Source organism: Lipomyces chichibuensis (genome assembly GCF_038497645.1).
Source record: "Lipomyces chichibuensis strain CBS 12929 unplaced genomic scaffold V1513scaffold_39, whole genome shotgun sequence".
Taxonomy (NCBI): Eukaryota; Fungi; Ascomycota; class Lipomycetes; order Lipomycetales; family Lipomycetaceae; genus Lipomyces; species Lipomyces chichibuensis.
In genome coordinates this window covers 1-22181 of record NW_027117491.1, presented here as the reverse complement: position 1 = coordinate 22181, position 22181 = coordinate 1, and the positions used below count along the sequence as shown (strand labels likewise).

The following is a 22181-nucleotide window of genomic DNA, read 5'->3' as shown; positions in this document are numbered from 1 at the left end:
GTTGTGAGTCCCACACCCTGCCACCTTTTCTCTTCTTGTTTGTCTCCGACTAGATCGTCCTTTGCCCTTTTTAATCAAGAACATCCCAGCACCTTCATCACAGTTCTAATCAAGCAATCGATATAGAATTCATCTACTGGTATCGTATTAGCTCCAGATTGCACCATTTAATTTAAGAGTAACTTGTCGTATATCACCGGTTTGGTATACAGATCAAAACCGCCACCTCACTTCCGTCGATCTAACAGTACACTGCAACTATGTCCGCCAATCTTGACAAGTCTCTTGATGAGATTATTTCACAGAATCCATCCAACCGTCGCAGAAGCCGTGGTGGATTGAGAGGTGCTCGTGGTGCTGCAGGAGGTGGTATTCGCAAGTCGACCTCTAAGGGCACTACCACGCGCGCTGCTACGCAGAAAGCCGCCCCTGCATCATCCACCGCTATGAACATTGAAAATAATGACAAAATCATCATATCTAATTTGGTACGTTAGACATATTGATTCTGGGATTGACGCTATGAAAATTGGATGGAAGCTAATTGTACTTACAGCCACTTGATGTTCAAGAATCCGCTATCAAGGTATGTTGAGTCTCGTCGCCTGAGGACGGACCCAGGATGAGGAGCGAACGGACTATCGGAATGGATGAAAATGAGTATCAATCGACAAGTTGGAGCCATATGCAGCGCATACCTTTGGAAGTCAGCAGGCCTCGCGATCGCCCAGGACTATCATGCCTTGAGAATAATTTCGAGGACTTTCCGTTTTGCTGTTCAGTTTTGTTTCTTCCATTCCATGTTTGTGCGTACTTGCTGCTATGATGGAGAAAGATTATAGCTTGCAAGAAAGATCGCCCAGGCGTCTGTCATAGATTATTGTCAGAGATAATACCGTCTGACCAGAGCCATCCAACCGACGTTCTGTCTGACTACATAGGCTATTTGAGTCATTGCACTTGTAGGTCTGAAATTGTCGGATCAGTTTTCTTGACTGGTTTGGTGCGATTGGGTCTACCATTCCGATTCAGCTTCTTCCTAGACTGAACGATAGGGTAATAAACTATCCATCATAGGCAGCGCGGGTTTGCAAAGTCCATAGATGAATAGTGCAGCAGTATTCGGGCAAAGATGACAGACTTAATCTACTGCTTGTCAGATGGGTAGATAGGATATCTATGGTGATTGACGATTCAAATGGTTCGAGGGGATGCGAATTGTGAATTGTCATCATTGATAACGGGCCGGGCGAGTTTGCTCTAGCTATGTGTCAGATTCATCTATTCTACTGCAATATGCCCTTCAAAGGAATTCGCCACAGCTGCCTAAGTTCAGTGACAGAATACGGACTGGTTCACCAAACAATATTGGTCCAAGTATTGGGCCAGATGGTATAAGGCAAGAAGTTGAGTCGGGATGGTTGGCTCGATGAAGTACACTGTGGCCCTTGGTCGGAGTGGTTTATTGTTTTTACAGTCACCTAGCAGGACGAATTGAACCACCTAAAATTCTGGAGCGATTCCTCACGTTTCAAGTTATGGGCTGTCTGCATATTAGTCTACGTTTTTCATGCATTGCATTTTGTTTTCTTATTTGTACTGTGTGTAGAGAACTATGGGCAATATTTGTGCAATGTGTCCGTTCGGGTTAAGGTGTTTTGATTTTGCTTGCGTTTGCGTTTTGACTTCCTTTATCTTTGGTAAGAGTTACAGAATTAGCATTTGTGCCTGGTACGCGTACGGAATCCCCCCACATCGCGAATACAGCAATTGACGCAGCAGATGATCGGTTGCAACCATTTTCATCCTAACGATATATTCCTCACCGTCTATCTCCTTCTCCAGCTTATCCTCTTTTTTCGCCTCCTAACTTTCGTTTATGATATTTATCTGTTTATCTTATTAGGACTACTTTAACCTCGAGATCGGACCCGTGCGACGGTGCATTCTTAACTATAATGCCAAGGGACAGTCTACCGGTGTTGTCACCATGGTTTTCCAGAAGGCTGGGGACGCAGCGCGTGCGTGGAAGCGTTTTAACGGAACGCCCATTGACGGGGGAAAAAAGATCATGCATGTAAGTTGCCCGCATTGGGAAATATGTGGACAACTGCTAATGAAAGTTAATAGGTTGAGCTAGTTGTTGATCCTAACAAGAAAACCCTCGCCGACAGAATTCAGCCTAGGTATGATTACTTAAGTTGATTTCGAAGTCTACTACTAACAGATACATGCAGATCCCAGCCGAATGCTCCCGTCACTAAAGCGACGGCATCTCGAACCGGGAAGGCTACGCGTGGCCGGGGTGGTGTCGTGGCAAGAGGGGGTCGAGGAGGCCGCGGCGGTCGAGCTGTGCAAGCCAGGCGACCGAAGAAGACTACTGAGCAGCTTGACGCTGAGATGGCGGATTACTTCGTCCAGGGCGGAAATACTAGCCAAGCTCCACAGAGCGCACCAGTGGCCGCTGCTGCATCCGCGGCGCCTGTCGACATGGGTGACATCCCTATGTAGACCGTGTGGATAATAAACGCCTTATTTAGGCTGGGATGGGAAATGGTAGATGTGTGGATTTAAGTTTTTTTTTCGGATTGTATCGATTTTGCAGTTTCATTATGTAACAATAGTTATCAAATATTGCGCTTTGGGAGCGAGTTTGTCTTTTGTTGTTTTAAGCGTGTATCATGAATAATAATTTAACGCGTTGCGTCATGTTTGTGTTTAATATTATATGATTCCTAGGATTTTTCAAAATATGCCATTATCACGGTTTAAGGTAATGAATGAATTATGATAATAAGCTTATATGGTACAAAACATATATATGCTTTGACGCAATGAAACATCTCCTAAGACTACCACCAACAAACCGAATGAGCAATATTCAAATTGTAAATGCGAATCACCCACAAACCCGTCACCCACGAATCCGAAAACGTATACACGAAGAGCGAGGCGTTAAAAGTAATCAGTGTGAAATAAGGAACCACAATGCAAAAAATTATCTAACATGCACAGAAAAATACCAAAAAAGATGAATTTCAACCCAATTTACTCCGAGTAAGACATATTGCATAAAAAGCACGGCGGAAATAGAAGCAAACAAAAAAACCAACCTATGAGAGTAAAGAAACAAAGAAACAAAAAAAGGCAAACAATAGGATTACGTGACAATTGACCATCCACACGGCGCTCAACTTCAACTTTTCAAAGTATCCAAGTACTCTTGGACGATGGCTTCGCAGTCGTCGCTGACATCCTCTCCCAATCGCCACATGCGCAAGCGAACGCCGTTCGGCAGCATCATTCTCGCACGCGCGACCCGTTTCTTCCATATTTCGAGTTTCTTGTCTAGTGGGTAGCCGTCGCGGTTGCTGCGATCCCCCATGCCGATACACGCGCGGTATGCATATGACATGGCATCGGACGCTCGAGGAGCTTTGCCTTCCACGGCGGTGCTGTGTACGATGTTGGTTGGACGTGGCGGAAGTGGTGGTTTTTTGTTTTGATGATCAATGGAAAATGACACATCTTTCTTTGGCAAGGAAATTGCGGCGGAGGCATTGGAAATACTATTGTAGTTGGATATTGAACCAGAGAGCAAGTGTTTGCCGTTGAAATTACCGCTACCGTTGTGCTTGGGTGGGTCTTTCATTAGCATTTGGTTCTGCTGTGATTTGGCGGACAAATAACTCGGTCCTTCCGGAGATCCCCCGCTCTCGTCGAATGTAGATGAAAATGCTGCGAGCCGCGCTGCTAGTGGCGAAACAGTCGATGCTGCAGAAGACGAAAGAAGGTCGAAATCCGAACCAGGTCGAGAAGGCGCTGGTGCAGCTACTGGGCCAACGGGATGCGACTTCAAGTTACTCGGCTTCTCGGGGACCTTTGGAACTTTGTGAGACATAAGCTGAGTATCAGGTGATGAACCTGCGGGCGTTGAGATCCACTCTGTACTAGTTGGCTCCGGTGCGTCAGTGGTAACCTTGTTGGTGCGAAGCTTCTGCGGCTTGGGCATCAATGGTGGAGGCGAATGCGGACGATGGTAGTACTTGCTGTCAACCTGATTTCCCGTGCAACAACACCAACCGGAATTGTCGGCCAACAAACCATCAATCTCGTCCGGTCTGGGAACAGAACTCATGAAAAATCCGTTTAACTCTGAGATTGTGCAGGAATCGTCTTCGTCCGAGCAGCTCGTGGTGACGTCGCGGATGTAAATCGCGAGAACTTGGTCTGGGAATTCGCACGCTAGGTTCACGTAGGCCTCGAGATCCATCTCGCCGGAGTCACCGACAAGGATGAATTTACGATATGGGAAGTCGACAAGAATCGACTCTAGATTGAATCGCTTTCGTTCAACAGCTGGCTCTAATAAACCGTACAGGAAGCCATTGTAGTGCTTTAAGTGAACAGATCCAGTTGGCAGGCCAGCCTTGCGCAGGAACTTCGCGATTGAAGGATACAGCTGCCATGGCGAATTTGATACATAATGAATCGGAACTCCTATTTTGCTTAGTCGTTGGTACCAGTCACCGACTCCCTTAATCTCTAACTCTGCGTAATCCTTGACGAAGACATTCTTGAAAATCCCCTTCTTGGCGCCTGATTTATACATTAGCCACATCCTTAAATCGTCTATAATCTAAGTCGCATGTACCAGTAATACCAGTATGTTTGATAGTATCATCAATGTCACTGATCAAACTGACACCAAACTGCTCAATAATGTTGACTTCCTCAACAGTAATCAAATCCTCGCCGCACTCAACGCATGAAATAGCCGGTTCATAAGCTAATCGCAATCGAACGCCGAAATGACCGCTATCGGTAGTAATAACGTTATAAGTACTATACTCCTCTGTCTCAGTCGAGCCAACATGGATGGTAACAGCCTCTTGCGCTATCGGCCGCGAGATGAATGGAGCGATACGCTCTTGAAGCGACTTTTCGGGATTATATATCGACGCGAATGAGATCAATTTCGGGCGCGGTGGAAGTGGAGGGGGAACGTTCTGCTGATCCTTGGAGGTAACACTTGTCTTGAGGGGACCTGGCGTAGGCTGAGTTCCACCGCTCATGGAGAAAGCACGATGTAGGTTAAGATTCGAGCCGCTACGACCGAAATTAGGGAAATAAGATGCCATGCTATTGGCCGTTGGCGACGACGCAAGAGGCGCATTATCAGAATTTGCAGCAACGACCTCACTGTTATGTCCCGCGATTGAGACTGATGAACCATTGAATCTGTTGGCGTAGAAGGACTGCTGGTGACGAATATTTGTGGTGATGCCATTAAGCGTAGGCTTGGGTGTAGTTGCGGTAAATGATTTCGCCGGAGAACTGCGTCGTTCGACGACAAATGTCTGCTGATTGTCCACAACTTCGTCATCATCACTGTCAGAGTAATAGTCCGATTCTGACTCAGAATCCATATTGGTGAGATATCCCTTTTTCTTGCTAGATTGCACGGTCAATAGAGGTTGCCGCTCCCCGACGAGAGTTGGCTGGACAAAATTACGATTGTTGATAACAGCGCCAGAGGCATCGTCTGGCATGACGCCTAAACGACGAGCCTGCTGTGCAGCCGAGGAGTATGTGTCGCGTCGGGGAGAAGCACCGCGACCGAACGAGTTTGGAGTCGTACCGAATGCGGCGTAGCTATTGTATCCTGGCGAGCTAGGAGAGTATGATATTTCAGAGTTACGAGTATCTGATCGTGAAAGAGCTCGACTTGGTGACCGCCCAGGGATGTTCATGGCGACTGTTGACGACGCAGGAGACTCGGACCGAAGTCGGGCATTATTGTAGCCGACTGATGAGCCTCGTCGGGAGGGAGAAGATGATGATCTTCCTGATGAAAGCACAGAGCTGACACTAATGGCCGATGCATTTTTGAGTACGCTGTCTTCAGAACCCCTACCAGCAGCGATGTACATCGAGCTCTGCGGTTGTGCAGTGCTTTCCGGCCCATCTACAGGAGCAGGAACACCGACTAATTGACGAACGACGCTTGTGAAGAGTCTATTTTTACGGTTGGGAATGCCCGGTGCAAAGACCCAACCTCTAATGTCGACCTCGACTAAGCCCGATTCGAGTCGACGTGCGTACGACGGAAACATAACCAACTTCTCGCCATCTTTGTCGTTCAGTAGTTTCGCTTTCGACGAAGATGTCGACTCATTGTCTTCATTTGATGCAGCACTCGACGCGGCGCCATGCGAGGATGCTGACGGATCAAAGCTTTGCGTTGTCTGCTGTGCTCGGGCAAAAGAAGTGAACGAAGTCGAAGAAAGCAGACGGTAGAACTTGGCCGGATTGGTGCTACTTGTACTGTACCGTCGCCGCTCGTCCCGAATCTCCCTCTGTCGTTGCTTGAGGAGCTGTTGCCGCTGCTGATTGAGCAGCTTCTGGTATTGATCAAACTGCTCTTTCTTCTGCTGCAAGTAGCGAGCAACCTTCTCGCGCTTTGAAGGCGGCGGGTCTATTGGAATGACGGCCTGCAAGCCACGCGGCGGTGCCGGTGACAGACAGGACATCGCGTTCTGTGGGAATACAGTATAAGAGACGGAGGAGGTGGGAGTAAAAGGATGACTAGTGACGATGATTTTGTTGAGTGTTGTTGTTTAGCTTGCCCCGGAACCGTGATCACCGATTATTACCCGAAAGGCAAAAAAATCACCAGGTTAGGGCAAGCAGATGTCGACAGGCCCGTCGCAGTCTAGACCTGACACTTTTGTTTCCACTCAATTGACAGTTAAAAGCCGTATCAGACTAGCGCATCAATTTTCAAAACCTTAATGAATATACAAGATTAGCGAGTCTTCATAATTTCCTGTTCAGAACAGCATTTGGGGCACCTCAACTTCTAGGTACGTCCACCTCACTTAATTATTACAAATAGTTAAACTACAGGCCGAAGTCACGATAATAATATCTTTGCCCTGTCGAACAAAGAAACACTTGATTAAGGTTTGGAGGTCAACTATTGGATAAGACGCGGCTTTTGGTGCCCATGATAAGAAAGAGCTCGACGAGTCATCTGGCACGTGCACCGCCTCGTGGCCTCGCAACGAACGAGCGCGTGATTCCGACTTTTAGCCCTGAACATTTCTTTTACGTTCGACTGGACGAACCAGATAGCAAGCAAAAGTTCAGGCAGCGAACTCGATGCAGCATAACATTTTATCAGCCACGCAGTAATCGGCGTAGGCATTATCTCCGCCAGTTCGTCTAGGCGCGATATGGTATGTAGCATGATAACGAGCGATATGGGTTATAGGAGGCACCTGATTTTTGCGCAGCCAGCCCCAACGCATTTGCACTCAGGCCACCTCTGCCTGAGTGTGCATGCACCCCAAGTACGATTGCTAGAGAATAAGTCCACATGAATTGGCGTACTGAATGAAATCTAATTTTTGGTCGGCCCACTGAACTAGCTTCGTACGTGACAAGATGATATCTCGAAAGACCCCGATATACTAGCATCCGCGCAAATTGCCGAGAGCATCAGAAGGGCCTGTGTTGGCATTCGACGTTCTTTATCTGTCAGTTCGAAGCGCGCAGTATGTTACATTCAGCAGCGTTTCCCAAGTGATTGAGAGTTGAGATTTATCATGCCCATTGTTCATCTGTTATTTAAGTTGCCTCACCCACCATCGGTTGAGCATATATTTAGAGAACTTGATACAGGTCAGACTCTCGATTGAGAACCTTGACATATTTGCATGGGATTGATCTGTACTGAGTTCAGCAAACGAAGCATCAAGCGAAAACTCAGAGTCTCAGGCACATGATCCATCAGAATCAAACGAACTTTGTTCATCATCAACTACGCTGTCTCCAAATAATATCTTAGTTGTTGCCGGTTGTGTCCAAATCCCTATCCCTGATATATAATCACGACGTGTTGCTAGCTCAGTAGATCCATGAGGGGATAGAGTTTACTTAGCGCGTATAAACTGGAGCGGCTATGCCTGCATTTAACCGGTGCACACTTCTTTAACTAGTTACGTCTCGATATATATCATTATTACTTACGGCCTCATCATTTTGATCTTGTATTTTGAGAAATTACTGTTCTCCTATTATGAATGACGTGTTCTGTCTCGGTGGCAATAAACAATAAATATTACGCTTTGCTGCATCATTCAGCAATCGGCATTAAATGTTGACGATTGTGCATATATATAGAGTAAATAAAATTGTCGTTCGATTTGCATATGCGTGGAACCACCATGACGGATATATATGCTGGCGTCCTGGCGACATCCTATAGTCGGACTCGACAGTGAATATTGGACATGGTTAATTCTCTAAAATGTAAGCTTGTCAAGGCTATCGCGAGGTGTTCCGGGGTGAATGGAGCATTCTACAAAACCCTTCTATAATGTCATCATAAGTCTGCAGTCAGGTTTTTCCCACAAAATCGCGACGACTGAAACTTTCGCTTTTTCTTAAAAAATCCAGAGCATAGTAGCCACTCCACCTTCAAAATATATTTTCTAACAAATAGCGGATAGATATCGACGCTATTAGTGACCAATGGCGTCGACACGTGGCTTGTCAGTGCCCTTGCGGCCGCTCATGTTGTCCACGCGGAGGAAAGGACCTGCGGGATGCCGTAGCACTCTTAGTGCCATCGTTCCAGGTATATTATGTCTATTACTCTGCACTATGATACTATGTCCCGTGTAACTCTGAGAAACGGTGCTAATTCAATTTGTGAACAGTTGTTGCCAAACCATCGCAGGTAACGGTGCGCAATATATTCTCAACGGGACCCAATCTTGCCAATTTCTGGGGCGGTCGCGGTCGCGGCCGCGGGGAATCCGGGAATAAGAACAACGACAATGACAATCGCAAAAGGTCTGAAAAGAAAAAGTCGGAAGCCGATGATGTTGAAGAAAGCGAAGGTTCACTTTTCGATTCGCTGGCGCCAAAGTCTGAGAGCCGACCTGAATTGTTTGAGAACTTGGATAAGAGCGTCGAATATCGACGCCGACATGCCGAGATGACGAAGACTGACGAAGAGAGGGAACGGGACAGACTAAATGAGGCATTGGACCGTTATGGCGCCGACACTGAGACCGAGAAGCTGGCGGAGCAAGTTGATGGAGCGGCACAGAAGGCTATCACCAAGCCAGAGGATGATGCAGAACTTATGGCTAGAATCAGACCCCAACCAAAAACAGCACTGGATCATTACTTGGGACCGTTACGAAAGGCGGTTTATCTCAAACAGACAACAGGTGTTGAAGACTTGCTCATTAAAGGCAAGAAGTACAAACTGAAGTTGTCCGCGAAAGAAAAGGAATTGATTGAGCCAAGTGTGTGGCTAAAGTCCAACACTCAAAAAGGAAGTATTAAGAAGGTCACACCATTCCTTCGATCTCTGCGACGAATGAACATCCACCAAGCGATCGCGCACTGCCATTTCAATACCAAGGCTATCGCAAGGGACATGGAGAAATTATTATACCGAGGCATTGAGGAGGCCAAAGCGATGGGAATTCCGGAAATGGGACTATTTATCGATCAGATTTGGTCCGGAAAGGAGCCCAAACCGAAAGCTGTCCAGCCGTTCTTGCGCGACATCAAGGGAAGGGGTCGAATGGGTATTATGAAGCGAAAGGAGCACCACGTTCAGGTTATCTTGAAAACACCAGTTACGAAGACGAGAATCGCGAAAAAGAAGGAGGAAAAAATGATCAACAAAAAGCCATGGATTCCAGTCGCAAACAAGCCTATTTATGATAAGACTGGAGCTCATTATACATGGTAAAGGCGGTTATTTGTATAAAGCGTATGTATCGATAGCCACTTAATTTTGTACATAAATGGATTGGAAGCTTATACAATCATCACTTTTATGTCACTACAAAGTACAAGAGTCATAAGCGTCAAAGGAGTCAGAGTAAACAAACTAAATACCAAAGAGTCGTTGAAATCAATAACATATACATCTAAAAAAATCTGGTGATCAGGTACCACGTCGCTCCCACAAATCGGATTGCTGCCATTGCTGCTACAGACCAAAGAACAACTTTCAAATACGTGTCCGCGATGTAGCTTTGCGTAACGCTGATGCCGTCCGACGTGTTGTTATTGCTTGACGTGCCACCACCCAAAGTAGCTATTCCAGCTGTCTGTAGTACAACAGCCACAATAACGAAATTACTCAACATCCAAACTAAAACAACGACGGAACGAACAAGCGCATAGTAATCCTTCTCCTTTTCCTCGGGAGTTGGCGTCTCTGGCTTTTGCTCTGGCTTTTCTTTGATGACATCAAGGTTGGCTAAATACGCGCTATCTATCTCGCTTGTCTTCGTTGGCAGTGCAAGTTTGATTTGGCCCGTGTCAGTGGTCTTCGCAACACCGAGGTCGGTCTTGTTGCCAGTGTCGCCTTTCGTACCCCATGAGATATCGTGAATATTGCAGAACGCGTACACATTCAGGACGTTAATGTACGAAGGACTTAGAAGCAAGTACTGGATAAACTAAGCCTCATTAGCAAGCGTGAACTAGACGGTGAAAGAAAATTGAAGCTTACGCTATGGAACATATGACCAAACTCGAAAAACATAAAGGACGCCACGAAATATAACACGTAGGTAGATCCCAGCGAGACAACAATTGCTCGAAGGACAGAGTTGGTGAAGAAATCCTTGACACTAAATCCCCCTTGCCTCGCCGTGTCGTTTACCACGGCTTGTACGGCTTTCACAGATATAAAGACGACCGCAAACCCCAGATAGACCATCAAAACTGCGAAGAAGATCACCATAATATAGTACGCGGTCTTTGTACCTTTCGGTTTATTACCAAAAGATAAAACGAAACATGTCACAAGACACCCCATATATAACCACTCGAACACAACGCCAAGATACTTTCCAGGGCTGAAGTGCATGTCATCAGCACCGAGACTGGAAGTTAACAGCCGGAAGACGAGGAAGAAGTTGCCGATTCCAAACCAAGAAAATAGCATTGAGAATGTCTGGTAGAAGAACTCAATATGCAACATTAGCTTTCGCAACACAGAATGACGTGAGCGCCAGATACTAAAGACATGCGTAATCGAGTACAATGCCGCAAAGAAAGATCCATTAAGCCACCGCCTTCGCTGTAAAACCAATTCAGGAAGTCTGTCCGGGACATCGGTTTCCGCATGAGCAGATTTGACGTAGCGCAGTACCCACGAGGCACCTCTCTTTGCAACAAGTTCAAAGCAGAGAATTCGATCTTCAGCAAGGTACATATTCGCCGTAAAAATGCCAGCATGAGTTTGCAATGTTTCGCCTTTAAAGTACTTCTCCAGCGGACCTTGACCGTTCACATCGTTCTGCAATGCAATATAACGATAGGCCGAAAATGCTCCGGGAAGTACCGAGATAAATCCAAATGCGGACTCCAGAGGCTTGTCGAGAATGTTGGACATCTTGTACTCAAAGTTCTGAGCAGCAACAAGCGGATTAATTAGGTTCTTGCCCGCCTTTCCAAGATCTGCTCGAATTTCACCACAAGCGCCGCCAACATGCTGATTTCTATAAAACTCAAGCCAAAGGTGATACAAAGAGTCGCTCCCAGGCTTTGTACCTGCGTCGAGCAAAACGCAAACTGTTGGCTCCATAATCGGCCCAAACGCGTCAAAGAACCACCTGTGAGAATTGATCTTTTTTGCATTCTTCTCCTTGATACAGAACAGTAATTGGACAGGGAACATCTGGCTTTTGGAGCTATCGCTGGCAGCGAACGAGACGGTTGGGTTGGTTCGAGAGATTCCAATCTGTGTGGTGTATTCGTATAGGTGCGCTGTGACAGGCTTGTCATCGACTGCATTTACAGCGACGCCATCCTGGTAGCAGCCCAAGGCAGACATGACTGCTCGAGCGCGAGGATTGCACTTTTCACGGCCGTCGGCGACAACGCAGACGACGATCTTCTTCCAACCCTCTGGCCCCCAAACCTCAGCGCCTGGTCTTCCCTTCTTAAGCTTGCAAAAGTAGTAGATATTTTCGAACACGCCTTTGAGAGTTCTTGCCAGTAGGATGTCGTCCTCATTGTACATCGTCACAACAATAAACAGCTCGGTTTGGCGCGAAGGTGTATACAAGCGCTGCCGCAGCGTGAAATTCATTTTCGAAAAATTTGTTGGAGTTGTAGTTGCCGCCGAATACCTCATGTGGGTAAACTCGCGGTCTGCGGTATTCGCGCTCCTCTTCAGAAGCTCACTCGAAACAGGGCAGTCGAGGACCAAGTTACCTCGGAAGAGCCGAACACGTTTGGTGGTGAGATGACGTCGCGGTTGTTGTCCTTCGGCAGGGAGAAAAGGACGCTCGCCCTCTTCAAACTCGTCTTCGCCAACATCTTCTCTCGGGTAACTTTGATAGGGGCCGATCGTGTTTGTAGGAGCATATCCATCTGCCAATATGTTTTCAGGATATTGTTCCTGCTGATAATACCCTTGATCGTCGGGATAGCCTTGCAAATCCTCGTCGTCCGTATAATCGTCTTCATCTTCTGCGTCATCGTACGTGTTGAGATCATATGTGCCACCATGGAAATTGCTGTTGTAATATGTAGCATCATGCGAGTCATGTGGAAACGGCGACATGTTGTATTGGCCGAACTGCTGATGATCTAGATGCTGAACCTCCACCATTCCGGGTCGCTGAGGAAAGGATGTAAGGGGGTAAGTATCCTCTTGTCCTTCGTAGATGTCCGACGCATCTTTGCCATTGGGGACTGCGAAGACTGACTGCGGCATTGCTGGCAAGGGGCTAATAGTTCGATGAGTAGTATTTACATAGTGATCGTAAGCTGGTTGATATGTCTGAGTAGCCGGCTGATTCAGATACGCTGGATATCCGGGCGAAGTGACACGAGGTTGTGGAGAAGTGTATGGTGAGGTGACGTCGCCGTGAGAATCTGAATGAATGGGTGTGCTGGCGTCGTCCTCATCTGACTCGTCGCTCATTGGAGCGTCATAGAGGACATTCTGATTCATACCAGTTTGGTATTGCTGTGGAATAGATGGCATATGAGTCGGGAAGGCATTCGAGGCACCATATAGCCTTTCATCGTCTATAACGATTAGTTTAGCGAGAACTTGAACCTCGACAACCGAGACACTTACCGTGCGGCTGTTGGTTCGACATGAGGATCCTCTTTAATCAAGTAAAAATTTCTGCGATTTTGCAGAATTAGGATAATGAATTAGACTTAATTAGATAGTAAGGATGATATTTGTAGTAGCTACAAGCGATGTATAAGAACCGGAAGTCTACTTATACAATTGAAACGAAAGCGTATGCGAAGGAGGCGGAGCGGCTAGCGACCCCTGGGGGCTGTCGCACGCGTGTGGCTTTGCTGGCTATTCAAGGCCTTTGTACTAAAAATTCAGGGTCACGTCTCGTTTCGCGCCGCGCCTAAGGAAAGTTAATTTTTCGTCAGCCGTACAGCTTTCAAGCCAACACATCACCGCCACACTCGCGTGGCTTTTATTTTTATCTCATTGACGTTATTGCGCACCAGGAAGTACAATGATGGTGTAAAGAAATTTATTGAGATCTGAGATAATCGATAATGACAATCAAGTGAGGGTACCGTACACGCATGCGCACTTGGTTAAAAGTAACTATATAACGCCAATACCAGAAAAAAAGAAATGCATATCCATTCTCCGTGGACACCATTTACTGCCTAATAAATCGCGAATGTACAAGCGATAGAGGCAGAGCATACATGTAAATATCAACTCCGATATATCCCTGTAATCTAATTGCAACAAATGAATTGACATACGTCAGCATCGCGACCTCATTACGCTGTTCCGGCAGCAAGTTTCTTTAAGAACGTTCGAGAAAAGTGATCTAGTTGCCGGAAACTGCACTGAAAACCATCAGGACCACCATAGTACGGGTCGCTGATAACCTTGTCCATCTTAGCATCCTCGCAATATGAACCGAAAAGCATTACTGTAGATGTCGTTAGTAGTCAACAAGTTTACCACGAAGCACGCAATCTTACTCTTCGATTTACTCCCTCGTGGCTGCATGTATTTCAGGTCTTCTAGGTTTTCCCTATCCTGCACAATGTAAGTCAAATAACAAAAGTCATAATCGACTGATACAAACTCACCATAGCAAAGATATAATCGAACCTCTCAAAATCAGATGGCCGCTAAAGTGCAACACCGCGTTATTCTTGTAGGCCTACATTGAGAATCCAGCAATTAACATACCACTTGGCGTGACACATGGTTCACTGGGACACCATTTGCACGACACGTCTGCACGGTCCGCCTGTCGGGTCCATCTCCAGCATGAAATCCGCTCGTGCCAAAAGAATCAATTTCGTTGATCAAGTGTGAAAGCTCCATCTCGCTCGTGGTATGTCGCAACACGGCCCTGTAAGCATCGGTTGGTAATTAAGTTCAAGAACGCTAAAAAGTAAATATCAAACTAATGCGTACTCAGCCATAGGCGACCGACAACTATGGGCAACAATTAGTTTCCTGGCCACCTGACTGCCACTGCTGACAATATACACTCACATGTTCCCCAAGCAACAGAAAGCGACGGAGATCTTGCTATCACCCGAATTTGAAGGCTCCCGCGTCATATTCTATGTGTGCTGCGATCAATTCTTTCGAAGCTGTTGATTACAAGATGTTGATTCAATATTCTTGAGTCGAAGGTGTTGCTGACACTGCTCTGCGCACATGCACACGACGCGTAATCTCGTCCTCTTAAAAAGAGATCGTACGGCGGCTTTATTTGAAACAGGTCTGGCGCGTGACTTCTTGCTGTGGATTGCAGAATGGTCTGTCGCTATATTTTATGGGGGTCCACTTGCTTGAGTGAAGTCCGATGGGTTGGGTGGGTTCAAGGATTGATATGTGTAATTGATTGTGCGGATTCGAGTGGTCGGGCCCAGGATCCGACGTTGCCGCCCGACACATCGAAATCTGACCCAAGGCTCAGATTGAGCTGACCTGGTCATTAGTTTCGGGGGTCCCATCGGACCCCCCACTCTGCGAGTTCCGGGTTTACGGATCAGGGTATATATATATATATATAAGTTAACTATTATACGACAAATAAATTTCAAGGAATATTCCGCTAAATTAGGATTTGTACTATGTATAGATAACATCTCTGGTTCCCTTCGTTCATTGATATAGCCTCAGTACTTGAGGGGTGAATAAATTAAGGAAATATACAGTCTTACGTGGTCGCCGTAGATCCTATCCAAAGATATCTCTTTATCCTTTGACATTCTTGTCAAAATGCGGAGTAGCTTAACTTTAGGCATAATTTTAAGCTACGTAAATGTACAGAACCAACCCCCACTTTATGATCCAAATTTCACCTGATGTACTGATTTACGTCAATTTGCAGAATGGCATATGACAAAGACCGTCTGATTCTAAGGGATTTTATATATCGCATCCGATTGCACATTCTTCTAGCATTTAAGTCCCGACACGTAATTTAAAATACAGATATATTAACAACTAGTGCGCCACTTAATGGAAATTTGCAAGAAGTGCAGATATGTATGCCCGCTTGTGCATTGAATTAGCATGAACCAGCAGAACGATTTCTCGATGGCTAGTTATATATTGAGATATCTGTCAAATCGTTCCGTAATAATTCAGAATCAGCACCACCGAGTAGACAACGGCCGTCAGAATAATCAACTGCATTGGCCTCCCACGCGGCATACGGTAACTCTAAGTCTATCATGTTATAAGTTCAGGGATCATCTTGCAAAGCGGGTGTGGGGGGAAAGGGGGGGAAATAGTATCATTCCAAAATAAGGTTGGCGGCGACGGGTATGTGTACGCGACCGGCAAGAACGCGTCGTGAATTTCTGACGATTACGTGAGGTATGTCGATAAAGCTACAACAGTCTAGAGTCTAAAACCACCAGTGAATTGGAGTGCAATCGACATGATGATTTAAATACAAGGTGCCGGAAATGCCTTCAACACCAGCATTTCCTCGTTTCGGCACGAGAGAGCGATCGAGCTCGGCGTCTCTCTTTCCCGGCAGTGACGATATCTCTGAAAATATTTCGGACGACGACCGTCGTAATGAGGATGAGGTGGAGCATGTGACGTGGCTGACGTCAGAAACCCCGCGTCGATGGACGATTGCAGCTCCACCTGTTCCTGTGGAAAGTGTGATCACCGGTCAGATGGAGTGTGCTGTTGAGAGGCGTGGGCAGAAGTTTCCGGCGTTTCCACAAGGACAGCTACATACGACGTCTTCTCACCATGCGAGTAGTAGAGATGTAATGGACTCGTCAGGACTGCCCAGGTTGCCACCACAGTCCTTATCTCGACGCGAGTTAAATAGTTATCAGAACACACCAGCAAGTTCGCGCACGCTAGCATTCAAGACTGTGGAGGACACATGTGAATTAATGATACATAGTGACGATATCGAGGAAGAAAGTGAGCTAAGTCTAGGCATTAAGCGCAAGGGGGAAAGTGATAATGAGTCTGAGGGCTCTCAAGTCCATGTGCTTCGTCCAAGTACCAAGCAAAGCAGTGCTGCTCCAAAATGGCGATCTAATCGTCGCACAATGAACCTAAAGTCAGAGGAAGATTCAGACGCTATTGAGATTATATCATCACAAGAGGATACTTTGTCGACTCGTCCTTCAAAAGTCCGGATAATTGATGATATAGAAACACAAATACCGACTCTACCCGCAGCAGGTTGCGATCCTATCGAAGACACGTCCCAAGTCCTCGACACGCAGTTGCGAGAACCTCCAGCAGTTATTAGGTACAGCCGAGCAGGAGTGATCGACCTTGATCTCATATCATCTTCTGTTCCACATTCAATTGTGGGGGGCGAAGCAGAAGTGACAGACGAAGAATTAGAGGATTTTATGCGCACCGAGACGCCATTCAAGACACCAAAGCCTGTTTGGCCACGGTTTCTACCTCTCACGCCCTCATCGTCTGGAAAGACAAAATCACTGGTCACCGGGTCCCAAATTGCTAGGCGAATTCAGCAGAACGCACATGATGACATGTCATCTACTCCTCCATTTTCCACGTCGAAGTCAGGATATTCTCAGACTCCTACAGCCAGTAAGGCAGTCCAGAAAAATAATAGTCAGTCTAAATATACGACTGGAATTGCCGGGTTAGTCGCGTCGTGGGTGCTCAAAGTGCACAGTGACGTGCAATTGAATTCGTTGGCAGGGACCGGTAGTCCTTCTGTGGGTATTTCAAAGCATCGGGACGATAATATGGATGCACTCAAATCGGCCAGGATCAAAATGAAACGAAGCTTAAGGACATATGAGTTTTGGAGAGTCTTACTGAATAATAAAGGGTATAGCTACGGCAGCAAGAACTATGCGGGGTTTACGCTTGTGCATTTGCAGAGGTGCGAGAGACGGCAGGAGTTTTCGAGTGATGATGATTTTGGCATACAGAGTCCCGGAGATGGAGAGAAGGCCTGGGCATTCCTATTTGATGCCACGAATGTCTCGTCATTGGTGGCAACCAACGGTGGGCCGAACGATGTGTCCCTGACGACCCTGATGTTGAGCGATATGCGATTAAGCAGAGGCACGATATTGCGGCTTTACAAGCCTGTCTGGAGGGTCCAATTGACCGATCAGGATATGGATGCGTTTTTCAAAGCAGGGTACGATAGCTATAGCGATAAGGGGGTCCAACTGGTTTGCATTAATTGGCAAATCGAGGAATAGGGTTATGGACGGAAATACACGATTTGCTACATCATTGGACTTATAAATAAAATTATAAATCTATAGTACACGACAATGCAGGTAGCCATAAACTCGGTGTAGCCCCGATAATGATACTACGCGTTCAACAGTGCCTCCAAATCATCAATATCGACATATTGAGGCTCAGCAAGCCTCCGTTCATCTTCCTCAATTGTCTTGAAAAACGCTCGGGCTTTAGGATTTTCAGCCAACGACGACATTTTCTCATCTTTGAGCAAATGCTTACGACGTTTTGCCTCGCGCCTCTGTCTTCTTCTTTCCGCATATGCGGCTTCGTCGTCGGAATCTGACAAGTCGTATAATCCGCCTTTGTGACGTTTTCGGAAGCCACCATGGACACCTTTGATCATCTCATTGACAAGTATCTCGTCTCGATCAAGCTCGTCGGCCCTACGCAGTTGTTAATGAAATGTCGGACAGAATCGTCCTAATGCACTCACGCGAACAACGCAGCTACGCGAGCCCTATCTGCGTTCTCGTCCACATTATCATTCACCATAGCGTCCAATTCCGAATCATATTCATCGTTGTCTGATTCACTGTCTGGATCACTAGCACCACCAACACCTTTCCACTCGTCATCTGACTCCTCGGCATGCTCGTCGAACATTTCTTTCATTATGCCCGATTTCTTTAGTCGCCTGACGAGCTTGTCTTGTTTGCCCTGTGCTTTTAACCTTTTGGAAAATGACGTCACTGCCTTAGATAATTCGGCGTCGGCGCCAGCCAGAGGCCGATTGAGCTCTGGACTGGAATAGTGACCTCTGGATTTTGTCAGGTTCGGTGACAAGTCATCATCATACGCATCACTCTGGTCCCTAGATCCGCATATGTTGATATCAGAGGAGGAAGGGAACATTGGCGATGAATCGGGATTTCGAGGTGGCAGCTGTAGTAACGGAGGAGTCTGACAAAGATTAGCGTACTGAAGCCCATTATGTCAGTAACTCTAGCGACATACCTTCACCTGCAATAGCTCGTCGTTGTCGTGGACATTATCCAGGTTGTCACCATCGTTCTGGGTTTGTTGGAAAAACTGGGTAAGGCCAGGCTCATCCTCGACAGTCTCATCACGCATATCTTCGTGGTCGTCGCCAGCTTCCTCACTCTCATCGGCGTCGTCGTCGACGGCCTCTTCCGCTTCATCGGAGAGCAATTCGGCCATATCTTCCTCTTCATACTCGTCTTCGTCGTCGTCTTCATCGTCGTCATCCTCCTCATCAACAAAATTCTCCTCGTCCTCTACTTCGCCATTCCGTCTTCGTTCACGCTTTTCCCTCTTGCGAGTCTCTTCAGCATTTCTTCTCTCCCGCTCCAATAGGTCCTCAATAATCTCTTCTTCTTTCTTCTTCTCTTCTGCAGATAGGATTTTACCCCCTTTTGCAAGAATCTCTGCCTGCTTCTCCTCCGTTTCTTTTCTTGCCTGTTCACGTATTCTTGCCTGCCACATTTCGTCCAGCTCACGATCAGTCATATAACCTCTCTTGTGCAATTTTTTGGACGGCGATTTGTATGCCGTGACTCGTCTCCACAGCGGCATCTCCTTTCTAGCGGAAACCTTCAGATTTTCGAGCGTGATTTTCTTCCTAAAACGCTTCTTAGCACTAGCCTGTCCAGGCGGTAAAATCTCGAGATCCGAGTCAGAGTCGTTATCTGACAGATGGACAATCGCCTTCTCCACCAGCCCTGCAGACTTCGCTTTCGCAGCCTTGATCATATACAGCGTGTCCTTAGGTAACTGAGCCCGGAGGACTGTTAGGTCGTGTTCAAGGGGAGTTGTCGAATTCGGATGCAATTTCTTCAGATTCTCGTCTGATTTCCCTTTTTCCCGGTCATCCGCAGCTTTCTTCTTTTCTTGCGCAGATTTGATGAGGTCCTGGACCGAAGCCGAATTGGCGATGACTTTGCGCTCGGAGTCAACTGAGTCGAGGTCTGAGTCACTGTCAAGATCTGTCGTTGCTGGCAAGTTTTGCAGTTGCAGGAATTTTTTTTGTGCGTCGAGATGAGTGGCAGTGCTGGATTCGTTCGCGTTCTCATCATTCGAGTCCTGCAATGGGGAACTGGGTGGCGTGCTAGCTGTATCAGAGCCTGCGGCTTGTGAGGAACTTGAGTTTGGGACGGCGGTGGCAACGAAGGCTGATGGATTGAAGTTGAATTTAGCGAAGAGGGACTCTTTGGATATTTTGTTGACTGTAACGGGCTGTAATGCCAGTTGTCGGTCTAAATTGGTTAATCATCCTAGTTTAAGTGAGAACGTACGAATAGTACTTACTCCGCTGTATTCGTGCTGTTTCTTTGTTCATCTCCTCTAGAGCCTTCTTGCTCGCCTGTTCATAACTTAGCGTATCCTTTAAACAAGTCGAAGTACCAAATACTGACCTTTCTATGCGTTCTTTTCTTTGCCAATTGCGCTTCAAGTACCTGCTCCCGCTCCAATTCCTGCTCAAGCCGAATCCTCTCCTTTTCCTGCGCCTTGCGCATTTCCTCCGCAGCGCGCTTCTTAGCTTCGACAGCGAACCGCTCTTCTCGCTTCCTGCGAATGTTATTCGTGAATGTCTTGTCGTGAAGCAAGTCTCTTAAGTTGTCAACACCATCGTTGTCGTCGAAGTCACCGTCGTCACTGGAAATCTCATCAAAGCTGTCTTTTCCAGTTCTTGCAAGCTCAGGCGTGTTGTGGTTGTCGTTATCGCTATCGGACATTTCCGGTTCAGAGAGGTCCTTGCCAAATGATGGCACACCTTTCCTAGTGGGAGTAACAGAAACACCAGCTACGTCGTTGTCACTGTCATTGTCTTTGTCGTCGGAGAACATCGAGTCAAGCTGAAATGGACCGATGGCCGTAGACTTCCGTGGACGCGTCGTAGATCGTGGTCCGCGATTTTCTTTGTCCGAGTCATCATCCTGGGTATCACGGGCACTTCCTCTCGCATCTTCGATAGCCGACGAGCTATTCTTTGGTGATGTCGTAGCCGGCGTCTTGCCCTTCGCGAGCTGCATCAGCATCTTTCGCCGGACAGATTCATAGGAAGCTGCAGTATTTTTGTTTGCAGAATCTGAACTTTCTGTAGTGGAACCCCGTTTCTTTAGCAGTGCAGCCAACCCACCTTTCTTCCTCGGCACTGCAACTTCGTGATCGGTACTCGACGTATCACTAGCACGGCCAGCGTCTTCCCCATCATCCCCACTGCCATCATTTTCACTCCCGACAGCAACGGCGCTGAGTAACCGTCTGACCCGTGAACGGGGAGTAAGCATTTCTTCGTTATCATCAGGATCTAGCGATCGTTGTCGCGAAGGTGTCTTCGTTGGTGATGACGCAACACTTGATCCAGCGTCAGATTCAGGAAAAAGCAAGGTGTTCAGAGCGGGACGCGCTGTTGAAGTTGACGTCGTCTCGGCGTCAGACATTAATATATTGGACAACAGCGGCCAGGCGGTACCATTAGTCTTGAGCCTGCAGTGAGTAGAGCCGGAAGGGTCTCGATTGTCAGTAGTAGATCAAGAAAGATGGCCGCATATTCGCGCTGCTACTACGGAGGCCAGTGGGACGTCAACGCGTCGACGCGACAATTTGGTAATCCAATGACGCAACGCGTTGGGTTAGCGCGTCTGGCAGGATTAGGGCTGCTGACGAGCCGCACAATCAAGTGTCTATTTGCATAATTTTGTAAATCTTGTGTTTGATGGTGAACATATAAATAAATACGCTCATATTACTCTAATTTGCCACATTGGCTTCGAAAAGCCGGAATAAGCAGTTTACTCTGACTGATTATGTTGGGACGGTGGCAGTCGGACTTGGTGGATAGCCATGAACGCGAGCAACTCCCTTGGCTAGTGCCGCGCTTTTGTGTGCAGAGAGCCAGGCCAATCCGATTGCTCTTGCGATAGTATGATAGTACTTTCGGTGTATGATGAGAGTTCGTAAATTACAGATAGTATGTGAGTGTGCGAGATAGCCAAACGCATACGCATAGAACAGGCCAAAACCAAATGATAAGTAAATTGCTGTTTTGTTGAGTTTTTCGCTGCGCTAATTTTCCCAGCTTGTTGTAAATGTAAGACTAAGGGGCTTGTGTTCTCAAAGCACGGGTATAAGGTAAATGCGCCGCACCGGAGGGGTACTGTACCTTCATTTAAGGCTAATATCTTGAGTAGCCAGGCACAGTAAAATATGCGACTATCACACATACGTGACTGTTCTCATAATGTTAACAATGATCTGTGGAGCGGTCTTGCGAGTTGTAATAGTTAAAAGTAATCAGAGGGAAATATGAGATGTGTGTTTTGCTTCGGACCTGATAGAACTATGGTGCATCCAGGTTAGTCCCGCAAGTGGGATAACCCTAGACCACCGAATAACAGTTGCAAGCAGCTTCCTTGAACCACTGCCAGCAACG

At 46.8% G+C, this 22181-nt stretch overlaps 7 protein-coding genes across 7 annotated transcripts; 3 read left to right on the top strand and 4 right to left on the bottom strand.

Moving 5' to 3' along the window:
* The first annotated feature begins 42 nt into the window (after positions 1 to 42).
* V1513DRAFT_451174 (uncharacterized protein) lies at positions 43 to 2770 on the top strand. The gene is made up of 5 exons (XM_066898926.1): positions 43 to 488; positions 557 to 586; positions 1907 to 2077; positions 2131 to 2186; positions 2238 to 2770. Exons 1-5 carry the CDS (start codon positions 261 to 263, stop codon positions 2509 to 2511), a joined length of 759 nt encoding a protein of 252 aa, XP_066751547.1. The 5' UTR covers positions 43 to 260; the 3' UTR covers positions 2512 to 2770.
* On the bottom strand, positions 2737 to 6625 carry V1513DRAFT_466294 (uncharacterized protein). Its single transcript, XM_066900071.1, has 2 exons — positions 4655 to 6625; positions 2737 to 4599 (listed from the first exon to the last, which is right to left on the bottom strand). The coding sequence occupies exons 1-2, from the start codon at positions 6531 to 6533 to the stop codon at positions 3197 to 3199; spliced, it is 3282 nt and encodes a 1093-aa protein (XP_066751546.1). The 5' UTR covers positions 6534 to 6625; the 3' UTR covers positions 2737 to 3196.
* Positions 6626 to 8408: 1783 nt separating this feature from the next.
* On the top strand, positions 8409 to 9887 carry V1513DRAFT_419335 (mitochondrial 54S ribosomal protein uL22m). The gene is made up of 2 exons (XM_066895906.1): positions 8409 to 8644; positions 8727 to 9887. Exons 1-2 carry the CDS (start codon positions 8539 to 8541, stop codon positions 9776 to 9778), a joined length of 1158 nt encoding a protein of 385 aa, XP_066751545.1. The 5' UTR covers positions 8409 to 8538; the 3' UTR covers positions 9779 to 9887.
* V1513DRAFT_419332 (chitin synthase-domain-containing protein) lies at positions 9739 to 13340 on the bottom strand. Its single transcript, XM_066895905.1, has 3 exons — positions 13136 to 13340; positions 10550 to 13083; positions 9739 to 10496 (listed from the first exon to the last, which is right to left on the bottom strand). The coding sequence occupies exons 1-3, from the start codon at positions 13155 to 13157 to the stop codon at positions 9960 to 9962; spliced, it is 3093 nt and encodes a 1030-aa protein (XP_066751544.1). The 5' UTR covers positions 13158 to 13340; the 3' UTR covers positions 9739 to 9959.
* A 202-nt stretch (positions 13341 to 13542) lies between these two features.
* V1513DRAFT_451164 (phosphotyrosine protein phosphatase I superfamily) lies at positions 13543 to 14972 on the bottom strand. The gene is made up of 6 exons (XM_066898925.1): positions 14555 to 14972; positions 14474 to 14494; positions 14243 to 14408; positions 14140 to 14181; positions 14029 to 14086; positions 13543 to 13976 (listed from the first exon to the last, which is right to left on the bottom strand). The coding sequence occupies exons 1-6, from the start codon at positions 14620 to 14622 to the stop codon at positions 13822 to 13824; spliced, it is 510 nt and encodes a 169-aa protein (XP_066751543.1). The 5' UTR covers positions 14623 to 14972; the 3' UTR covers positions 13543 to 13821.
* Positions 14973 to 15847: 875 nt separating this feature from the next.
* V1513DRAFT_209130 (uncharacterized protein) lies at positions 15848 to 17833 on the top strand. The gene has a single exon (XM_066894356.1). It carries the CDS (start codon positions 15985 to 15987, stop codon positions 17737 to 17739), a length of 1755 nt encoding a protein of 584 aa, XP_066751542.1. The 5' UTR covers positions 15848 to 15984; the 3' UTR covers positions 17740 to 17833.
* A 22-nt stretch (positions 17834 to 17855) lies between these two features.
* V1513DRAFT_460276 (MRC1-like domain-containing protein) lies at positions 17856 to 21594 on the bottom strand (the record flags this gene model as incomplete). The annotated part of the gene is made up of 6 exons (XM_066899822.1): positions 17856 to 18171; positions 18222 to 18688; positions 18743 to 20001; positions 20054 to 20108; positions 20161 to 21174; positions 21580 to 21594. The coding sequence occupies 6 exons, from the start codon at positions 21592 to 21594 to the stop codon at positions 17856 to 17858; spliced, it is 3126 nt and encodes a 1041-aa protein (XP_066751541.1).
* Positions 21595 to 22181: the final 587 nt, after the last annotated feature.